We start from the raw sequence: 10,528 nt of genomic DNA, 5'->3' as shown, positions 1-10,528 counted from the left end.
ACTTGGAATGGAACCTCCAGGTGGTGGGGTTCCAAAGTATCTGCTGCTCTTGTCCTTCAAGATGGTGGTGGTCGTGGGCTTTGAAGGTGCTGTCTGAGGAATCTTGGTGAGTTACTGCAGGTCATCTTGTAGATGGCACACAAGGCTGCCACTGCTCGTCGGTGGTGGAGGGTTAGTGTAAGGAGGACCAATCAAGCACTCTATGTTCTATGTCTATGTCTATTAAAGCATCGGTTCACTACTAAGAGTCTTGACTGAATTGATATCCATCAATTCTGTACCACAGAAGGTTGTGAAGGCCACGTCACTGAATATATTCAAGAAAAAGATCGATAAGTTTTTAGATTTTAATGGCATCAAGGCGTAGGGGGAGAAAGCGGGATTACGGCATTGAGATAGAAAATCAGCCATGATCACATTGAATGGCAGAGCAGGCTTTTGTTGTGTTCTGTACTCTGGGATAACACAGGCTGCAAATCGATGCAGCTTTAACCAAAAGATACTCCAGACGTTGAAGTAAGTTCAGTGTAATTTATTGAACCATTAGCACAGTTCCCCATGAGTTCGACTCTCCTGCTAATCTTGCTGTAGGAACTCAGTCTAACTAACCAGTCTGCTCTCAGCCATGTGGTGGGTGTGATGCTTCTAATCTGCCCCTGTCCTACTCTCTAAGTTTCGCCTATGGAAAGAGACAGGTCATGTGTGCCCTGTACTTATATATGGGTTGTTGTATGCCCCCTTGTGGTAGTGTCACCTCTGGGTGTCTTGACTGTCCATTTGTCGTGTCCTATTCTAGGTGTTCATTAGCTGAATGTCTGCATGTCATGCCGGCTCTGGTGCTCCCTCTAGTGTTTACTTAGTCGTAGTGTATTTACATTAACCCCTTGTGTATTTACAGTGATGCATATCACCACAGTTTGAAGGGCCGAGTGGCCTACTCCTGCTCCTTTTTCTATGTGACTCACTTACACTTTATTACCTCACTTCCTCTTCGTCATCTCACCTCATCTAGTCTGCCCTCCCCACAAACTGGTGCACTCTGGGAATTGTAGACCCACTTGCCCATCAGGTGATGGATGGAGGATTCATGTCCAATTAGTGTGAAGCAGCGAGATGATGGATAGTTGGACTGGCGAATGGGAGAGGTGAAATGTCAGTGCAGTTGCTTTCCTGTCCAATCAGCGTATGGTAGCTGGATTATGGACACATCACCTAGCCAATGGAAGGGGAGAGACCCTGTGGTGTGGGTTCCCCTCTACCCTTCTGGAAATGTGAAACAAAATGAGAAAGCTCTGGAAACTCTGAGTGATTCAGATCTTCTCATCATTTGATTAATTGAAGAATTGGAGTAAAGGGATATTTCAGCACGTTCTTCAAATGCTCCCTGAACTTTGTCTGTGTCACGGCATAAATAGCAGTGTTTGTGCAGCAACTCAGTAGCTGCAGCATGTAGCCCAATTCTTCAACAAAAGCATCCAGATTTGCAGATTGAAACGTCAACCACCATATCTGGAAATTTAAAGTAGTAACAATTAATGTTGACCATAACAGAATGAAATTGGCCGAGATAACGAACAGTAAAATGATGGATTTCCTTCGACTCTCCATCTCTGGGTCTCTGGGACTCTGTTCACTGCTGTGAACCCGGAGTCTCCTGCGGGCTCTGCTCATCACTAAAATGTGTCTGGTGGTGAGAACATTGAGCAGCAGAATGAGGACAAATGGGACACATGGGTTTAGAATGAAATGGAGGAACACAATTGAGCCCCAGGCCAGAGATAACACAACAGCAAATGTGTAATTACAAAACCAGGGGTCATTAATCAGCACATACTGGCCGCCTACCATAAAATACCAGAAAATGTTCTTTAAACAGCTCAGCACAGTCACTGTTCCCAGAACCACAGACGCCGTTTTCTCGCTGCAATATTTACTTTTCAGCTTCTGACAAGAAATGGCCACAAATCGATCAAAAGTGAAAGTGACGGTGAACCAGACAGAACAGTCAGTGGCTGCATAAAGCAGGATGGCGTGGATATTACACACGGGGATGAACTCCAGGAAATGAAACTGTTCATGGAAAACAATCGGAATGTGTCTCAATATTAGGTCGAGGATAACGACCAGTAGATCTGCCAATGCCATGGCCACCAGGTAATGAGTGACACATTTGGAGAGACCACAGTTTTTGCGGATGAGGATCACAACCGTGACTAAGTTCACTGTAAGGAAGGAAAATAAACAATGAAATTACACATCAGGCTGGTAGTGAAATGACCAGTGTGATTGAGGAGTTATTGGTGGCACAGTGGTTAGCACTGTTGCTTCACAGCGCCAGGGACCCGTGTTCGATTCCCGGCTAGGATCACTGTCTGTGCAGAGTCTGCACGTTCTCCCTGTGTCTGCGTGGGTTTCCTCCGGGTGCTCCGGTTTCCTCCCAGAAGAAAGACATGCATATTAGGTGAATTGGACATTCTGAATTCTCCCTCTGTGTACCCAAACAGACGCCGTACTGTGGCGACGAGGGGATTTTCACAGTAACTTCATTGCAGCGTTAATGTAAGCCAACCTGTGACAATAATAAATATTATTATCAATTCCCTGGATATGGAAAAAGTTCCAGGGGATTGAAAAATGCTAACGTAACGCCCTTACTCAAAAAGAGAGGGAGGCAGAAAATACGAAACTATAGACTAGTTAGTTGAACATCTGTCATTGGGAAACTGTTAGAATCCATTATTGAGGAATTAACAACAGGACATTTAGAAAGTCAAAACTCAATCCATCAGAGTCAGCTTGGTTTCATGAAGGGTAAATCATGCTGACTAATTTGCAAGAGCACTTCGAAGATGGAACAAGCAAAGTGGATAATGGGGATGCTGCAGATGGACTACCGGAAGGCGTTTGATAAGGTGCCGCTGAAAAGGTTAATACACAAGATCAAGATTTGATTTAATTTATTATTGTCACATGTATTAGTATGCAGTGAAAAGTATTGTTTCTTGCATGCTGTACAAACAATGCATACCGTACATAGGGAAGGAAGGAGAGACTGCAGAATATAATGTTACAGTTATAGCAAGGTGTAGAGAAAAGATCAACTTAATAAGGTGTAGGTCCATTCAAAAGTCTGATGGCAGCAGGGTAGAAGCTGTTCTTGAGTCAGTTGGTACGTGACCTCAAACTTTGGTATCTTTTTCCTGACGGAAGAAGGTGGAAGAGAGTATGTCCGGTGGGATAGTAAGTTGCAATGAGGAAATAATAAATTTGCAAATGGATATAGATAGGTTAGGTGAGTGGGCCAAGATGTGGCAGATGGAGTTTAACATAGATAAGTGTGAGGTTATCCATTTTGGTTGTATAAATAGAAAGGAAGCTCATTGGGCACGATTCAATGGAAACATTTTGGAGAGTCATTTCGGGCGGGTTTGGTGGGGGGTTTTGTGTCCGCTGCAATGGCGAGATGAAGACCGCTATTCAATAGCACTTAGTGCAAGAAGCGAGCCCCCAGGTGAATCTCAACATGCCTGACATCCTTGGCGTCTGATTCACCCGACTCCTGCCTCAGCTGCTCACCATTAACCAGGGGAAGCTGCTTTTAGATGTTCCCTCAGCACTCACTCTCTGCCAAGACACAAGGATGGCAGCGCAGAGACCTGCTCCTTGCTCTGGGGATGCCGATCTGACCAGGCTTCTCGATGCCTGTCAGTAGAGAACCAGTCAGCAGGGTCAGCGATGCCGCCTGGGAGGCCGTGGCTGCTAGTGTGGGCACCATGACCAGGAGGACCCACGTCCAATGTCGGAAGAAGACCAACGATCTCTAAGGAGCTGCAAGGGTTACCACCTCTCTCATGGCATCAGTCCCACCTGCCACCCCTCAAATTCCCAAACTCCCCGATCTACCTCCCCAATCCACTGGCTGGTACCTCGTACCCCTCCCAACATCCCTCCCAGTTCCTAATCGCCCTTCAGAAGGTGGTGGTGAGCTGCCTTCTTGAGCCCCTGCAGTCCTTCAGGTGTAGGTGCACCCAATGTGCTGTTAGAGAGGGAGTTCCAGGATGTTGCCCCAGCGACAGTGAGGGTGGTGAGTGACTTGGAGGAGAACCTCCATGTGGTGGGGTTCCCAGGTATCTGCTGCCTTTCCTGATGATTTTGGTCACAGGTTTGGAAGGTGCTGCCTAAGGAGCCTTGGTGACTTGCTGCAGTGCATCTTGTAGATGTCACACACACTGCTGTCGCTGTGTGCTGCTGATGGAATGAATGAAACAAACTACTTGTGGTCCACCATTATTTCTGTCTCTCCCTTGCCAGAAGACTGCTCATCGTTCAGATATAACTCCACAGCGGTCATAGAGAAAGAACAATAACCATAAACAGCATCATCGATCACAGGATGACTAAACGTCTGTACGCCACACTTACCCTTTCCTTTCTTGTCTAAAACATCAAATCTCATTCATGAAGGTCTGGAACTACTGGACAATCTGATCATGGCTTCTCCAAAACTGTCTACCACAGGCCTACCTTCACCGGCCGATATCCCATTGGAATTCATACACTTTCACATCCCGTAAGATTGGCCTGATCAGCAATCTTGCAAATAACACTCTAGCTATTTGCTCACCTTGTAAACTTGACGCAGAAATCCAGCACATCGGAGTTACCCTGCAGGACAATGACTAACCTGTTCAGATCAGCGATCACTGTGTACCACCCCCCCAAACTCACAAACAGCTGTGACCTTCAGCCCTGAGAAGTGCCTGGTCACCTCAAATTCCCCAGGAAAGTGATTGGGAAGTCAATGGAATGTTGCCGTTTATTGCAAGAGGAATGGACTATACAAGTCGGGATTTGCAGCTGTAGAGTGTTGGTGAGGCCACATCTGGAATGCTGCACACCGGCTTTGCTTTCCTCACTTGGGAAAAGATATAAATGGTCAGAGGAGGTTCACTCGACCGATACGTGACATGTGGGGTGGGGAGTGGTAGGGGCTCGGCGGGGGGTGTGCTGTGGCTGTGTTTACCTTATGAGTAAAGATTGGACAGGTTGGGCCTGTTGTAAGATTGAGAGGTGACCTTATTGAAACATAAGATCCTTAGGGGACTGGACAGGGTGGGTACTTAGAGGATATTTTCCCTGTGGGTGAGGGTAGAGCTTTAAAGGAGGCACAGGTTAAAAATAAGGGGCCTTCCCGTTTAAGGAGGAGATGAGGAGAAACCTTTCCTTTCAGAGGATCGAGAGTCTTTGGAACTCTCTTCCCCAGAGAGGGTAGAGGCAGAGTCATTGAACATTTTTATGGTCGAGGTAGATAGATTCTTGACTAACAAGAGAGTCATAAGCTTTTTCCTCAGAAGCCCCTAGCACCCAGCAGCACAACCCCTTCACATGCCACCTGCTATAGACCCCCCTGACCCATCAAGCATGCAGCTCACAATGCCCCCTCTTTGTCCCCGGAGGAGAAGGCAGCCCATAATAAGCAGGGAAGGGCCAAGACAGGAGGTGGAGTCCGAGATCTGAGTCCTCACCCCCGATGTGATAAGGGTCCTAGAGATGGCAGGGTTGCCCAAGGAGAGAGCAGTGACCGACAGCGAGGTCAGCCTGTGCCAGAGAAGTGATGATTCACAGCTCCTTCATCCAGATGACCAGTTTCAAGTGACTCGTTCATGTTTCCCAAAATGATCCTTCCCTCTCACTGACCGCATGTCCGTTGTCTCGCAGGGTCATCATACGGTGAGTCATGTACCCTCCCCCCCACCCCGCCACCCAGGGGAGCACCTCAGAGGAGAGGTCCAAGGAGATCGCCGGTGAGGCATCACAGTTATCAGCCCGCACCTTCCACCAGCGCAGATACACACATCTCGATGGGCGGCATTAGTGGGCAGGCTTAGAAGGTACAATCTGGTGAGAACAACACAGTTGCTGATGCCCATCAGGTGGAGGTAGGAGCAGCCAAGGCAGACAGCAGTTGGAGGACTGCTGGGTCCCAGGACTCAGCTGGGTCACAGTCAGATGTTGAGACTCTGGACAAGGTTCTCCCAGAGTTGATACGGGTGATAGGACACGACCGTGACATTCAGGAGACGGTATCAGTGACATTCCAGCGAGCACATAGACGATTGGAGGAGTCCCAAAGCCCTTCAGGTGCAGGATGTGGTGCCGACAATGCGTGGCACCCAGGCCAACACTGCTGGGATGGGGTCTGCAATGGAAAACTTGGAGCACGACATCCACACTTTGAGTAGTGGTGCCCAAGGCATGGCTCAGTCTGTGATGACCATGGCTGAGGGCCTCAACATCATGGCCCAGTTGATGAGAACAAAGAAAAGTACAGCACAGGAACAGGCCCTTCGGCCCTCCAAGCCTGTACCGATCACAATGTCTTCACTAAAGAAAAAACCTTCTGCCCTTCCCTAGTCCCTATCCCTCTATTTCCTCCCTATTCATGTACCCATCCGGATACCTCTTAAATGTTGCTAATGTTCCTGCTTCCACCACATCCCCTGGCAAAGCGTTCCAGGCACCCACCACTCTCTGTGTGAAAAACTTACCTCGCACATCTCCCTTAAACTTTCCCCCTCTCACCTTGAACCTGTGCCCCCCTTGTAAATGACACTTCCACCCTTGGAAAAAGCCTCTGATTGTCCACCCTGTCTATGCCTCTCATAATTTTGTCGAAATTGCCCCAATACCAAGTCTAATATGCCCCCCTCCCTGGTTGAATGGTCAACAATTGTATCAAAAAGCCCTCCTGGACACATCTAAAAAATTGCTCTCCATCCAAGCCCCTGGCTATAAGGGATTCCCAGTCAATATGGGGAACGTTAAAGTCACCCAGCACAACTACCCTGTTTTTTTTCGCACCTTTTGATTGCACAGTGCCACAGTGGTTAGCATTGCTGCGTCACAGCTCCAGGGACCCAGGTTCAATTCCGACCTTGGGTGACTGTCTTTGTTGAGTTTGCACACTCTGTCTGCGTGGGTTTCCTCCGGGTGCTCCGGTTTCCTCCCACAGTCCAAAAGATGTGCAGGTTGGGTGGATTGGCCATGATAAATTGTCCCTTGGTGTCCTAAAGTTCCGTGCAGTAATCCCGGCTCTCAGTTCATCAGGGATGGCCGCCAACACCCTTTTGATAAAATCTGCATCGCCCCAATTTGGTGCATAAACATTCACTAATACCACTGGTGCACCCGCCTACACCCCACTCACCACAACACAGTTATCATAGAATTTACAGTGCAGAAGGAGGCCATTCGGCCCATCGAGTCTGCACCGGCTCTTAGAAAGAGCACCCTACCCAAGGTCAACACCTCCACCCTATCCCCATAACCCAGTAACCCCACCCAACACCAAGGGTAATTTTGGACACTAAGGGCAATTTATCATGGCCAATCCACCTAACCTGCACATCTTTTGGACTGTGGGAGGAAATCGGAGCACCCGGAGGAAACCCACGCACACACGGGGAGGATGTGCACACTCCGCACAGACAGTGACCCAAGCCGGAATCGAACCTGGGACCCTGGAGCTGTGAAGCGATTGTGCTATCCACAATGCTACCGTGACCCCCGAAGCTTTCAAAATGCTAGTTGCCGTAAATGCCACCCTCTTATTTATCAAGATCACAAATCTTCTCGACCTTGTATGAAAATGTGAGTGGAACGCCAGCCCCACCCACCCTTTCGTCAGTCTTGTCTGAGCCCTGATTCGCAAATTTGCCTCCTGCAAGAAGGCTACATCTCCGTTCAAAGTCCTCAAATGAATAAATACCCGGGACCATTAAGTCCCCTAATGTTCCATGTCACCAACCTAGTGGGGGGGCTACGGACCCTCCCTCCAGTAGAGTCAGGCATATCCCCTCTGTGAGGACCTCCAACTGGGCCCTAACCTACCTTGAATCCAGGCCCACACAAGATAATAATCTTTATTACTGTCACAAGTAGGCTTACATTAACACTGCAATGAAGTTACTGTGAAAATCCCCTATTCGCCACATTCCTGCGCCTGTTCAGGTACACAGAGTAAGAATTCAGAATGTCCAATTCGCCTAACAGCACGGTCTTCCGGGAGGAAACCGGAGCACCCGGAGGAAACCCACACAGACACAAGGAGAATGTGCAATATCCGCACAGACAGTGACCCAAGCTGGGAATTGAACCTGAGGCCCTAGCGTCGTGAAGCAACAGTGCTCACCGCTGTGCTACCGTGCCGCAGCCAATGGAAGCCGCCCCTACCCCAACGTCGGTTCATTCGTAAAGAGATTCTCGTCACCAACATTTTAACTGCCCCCCCCCCCCCCCTCCACCCCTTCCAACCCTCCACCTCGGCTGTCCACCCAATACCCCTCCTCCCCTTTCCCTCACCCTTCCAAACATCTGACAACCATTCCTTCCAACTCAAATACTGTGACTCTTAGTCTGGTATTGTTTCTTGGTGTCCCTGATGGCTTTGTGGAGGTCGTATCTCGATTTCTTGTAGAGGTCAGGGTCCCCCCGTCTTGAACGCCTCAAACCTGGACTTCATTGGGGAGTGGACTTCCCCGTTAAACCGTGCTTTCCAGTTGGGGAACCCACGTACTACCTTCTGAGGCATGCAGTCATCGACACACTTACTGTTAGAGCACATGCACAATGTTCAGGCATCAAAGATTGCTGGACATCCAGACAACTAATCATCCTCTCAGACACGGCACATGTTTCTTCGAGGAAGCACTTGAAAGTTCAGGGACCATGAAGTGACCCCAACCTCCATAAATTCCTCCACCCGCCTTTCAAGGGCATGGCTCACCTCCGGTCCTGACCTGTGGCCGTTGCCCCCCTGGCACCCTTGTGGATTGAGTATGGGGTTAGTGACTGAAGCTGAAGAGACTGAACAGTAATATAGTTCAACATGGTTTACAAATAAATAACTGGATCGAGAGACTTACCGGGGACACCAACAATAGCCAGGATGGGATAGTAACCCATTTGAATGTCCTTCAGTACATTTCTGATCTGATTAGCTAATGTTATTGGATATTCAGGTGGCCTGGGTATCGTTGCTAAGAAATCATCATCAATGATCCAATCGAATACTGTCAGATTCTGATCTACTGTTGAAACATTCCAATCTGTTCCCAGATTCTGATCCACTGTTGCAATATTCCAATCTGTTCCCAGATTCTGATCCACTGTTGCAATATTCCAATCTGTTCCCAGATTCTGATCCACTGTTGTAACATTCCAATCTGTTCTCAGATTCTGATCCATTGTTGTAACATTCCAATCTGTTCTCAGATTCTGATCGTTCCTCTCCGTCTCCCTCTAGCTGCTGATCCCTGTTAGTGTCGGAGTTGATGCTGCCGCTGACACTATGGGATAACACATTGAAAGGAGCCCCTTATTAAGAGAAGAGGGAAACTCTCCAGTGACACAATTAGGATCCATGGAGATTGACATTAATTACAGTCACTGAACAAACAGGTTCAGTTAACCCCTTTTAGTCAAACACTTTTTCTATCACAATAATATGGAACATTTACCGGGTCTGGGTGGGATGATTCAGTGTGGCTGAGAATTTGACTCTCGAGAAGGCTGATCTGCCAGACAGGTTGAGTTGAGATGCCAGAATCGGGGTGTAATTCAGGGTGAAGTCATGGCTTGAGAGTGGGTGATCCAGTCCGTAGATCCATGGTCAGAGTCCTGCTCACAGAAAAGGACATGAATAAATCCTGGCAAAACCATTAAAGGGGCAGGAAGAACTCCTCTGCCTTTATTCAATTGCTCCAGATGCATCGTCAACGTACAACATTGCAACGTGACTGCCCAGCAGAGGGAGCTGAATGCTTTCTCTGTGACAGGACTGGTCATTCGGAGCAGTTCTGTGAATCAACAGCAGCATTCAAGGGAAGAAATCTGGAAAATGTTCCAAACCATTTCGAAGTCTAAGAAATAGGTGGTATATTTCCGAACACATGACTTCCTTGCACAAATCAAAGAAGCTGATAAGCTGTGCTGTGCAGTTTGAAGTTCAAGGCTACAGAACAGAGATTAACCTCTCCACCAGAGCAGGAGACTCAGGATTCTCTGACTTCCCAGCCACGTGTTTCTCGGTGGTGGGAGGCGACGTGCCGTTCGCTGGTGTTGGGATTCTCTGCTCCTCCCGCTGTCAATGGGAATTCCCACTGAAGCCACCTCACATCACCGGGAAAACCGCTGCCAGTGGGTGCAGGGAATCCCGCCACCAGCGAACGGTCAGGGAATTCCGGCCTCTGATTGGACAGAGTTGCCCGGTTTCCAAAATGGCTTCAAGACATCAAAGTCCAACCATCTGATTTAAAGCTACAAGGACCCAGAGGCAAAGATCTCCAGGTGAAAAGGCAGCTGACCATCACTCTGAGGAATGAAGAAAATGAAATGAACAAAACTCTTTCTATTTTACAGAACCAGACAATTCCTCTGCTCAGCCGGTCAGTGTGTTGGTCTTCTCCACAAGTTTCACGAGATTTCAGTCAGGGACAGTCAAGTAACATTCAAGGTGGAATTTCCAGAG

General features: G+C 48.2%; 1 protein-coding gene across 5 annotated transcripts in view; it reads right to left on the bottom strand.

Moving 5' to 3' along the window:
- Positions 1 to 853: 853 nt before the first annotated feature.
- LOC119951149 (probable G-protein coupled receptor 139) overlaps positions 854 to 10,528 on the bottom strand; it is a 90,300-nt gene continuing 80,625 nt past the window's right edge. For 2 of the 5 annotated variants that reach the window (XM_038774160.1, XM_038774162.1), the window contains 3 exons: positions 9,519 to 9,678; positions 8,925 to 9,347; positions 854 to 2,222 (listed from right to left, as the gene is read on the bottom strand). In XM_038774160.1, coding sequence (XP_038630088.1) covers positions 1,324 to 2,222; positions 8,925 to 9,246 — 1,221 coding nt within the window. In that variant the 5' untranslated portion in view covers positions 9,247 to 9,347; positions 9,519 to 9,678 and the 3' untranslated portion in view covers positions 854 to 1,323. The remainder of the gene's footprint in view (positions 2,223 to 8,924; positions 9,348 to 9,518; positions 9,679 to 10,528) is intronic. The other 3 variants (XM_038774161.1, XM_038774163.1, XR_005457516.1) reach the window with 2 other exon arrangements.

This window comes from Scyliorhinus canicula, chromosome 17 (genome assembly GCF_902713615.1).
Source record: "Scyliorhinus canicula chromosome 17, sScyCan1.1, whole genome shotgun sequence".
Taxonomy (NCBI): Eukaryota; Metazoa; Chordata; class Chondrichthyes; order Carcharhiniformes; family Scyliorhinidae; genus Scyliorhinus; species Scyliorhinus canicula.
This window is presented reverse-complemented; position numbering and strand designations above follow the sequence as displayed.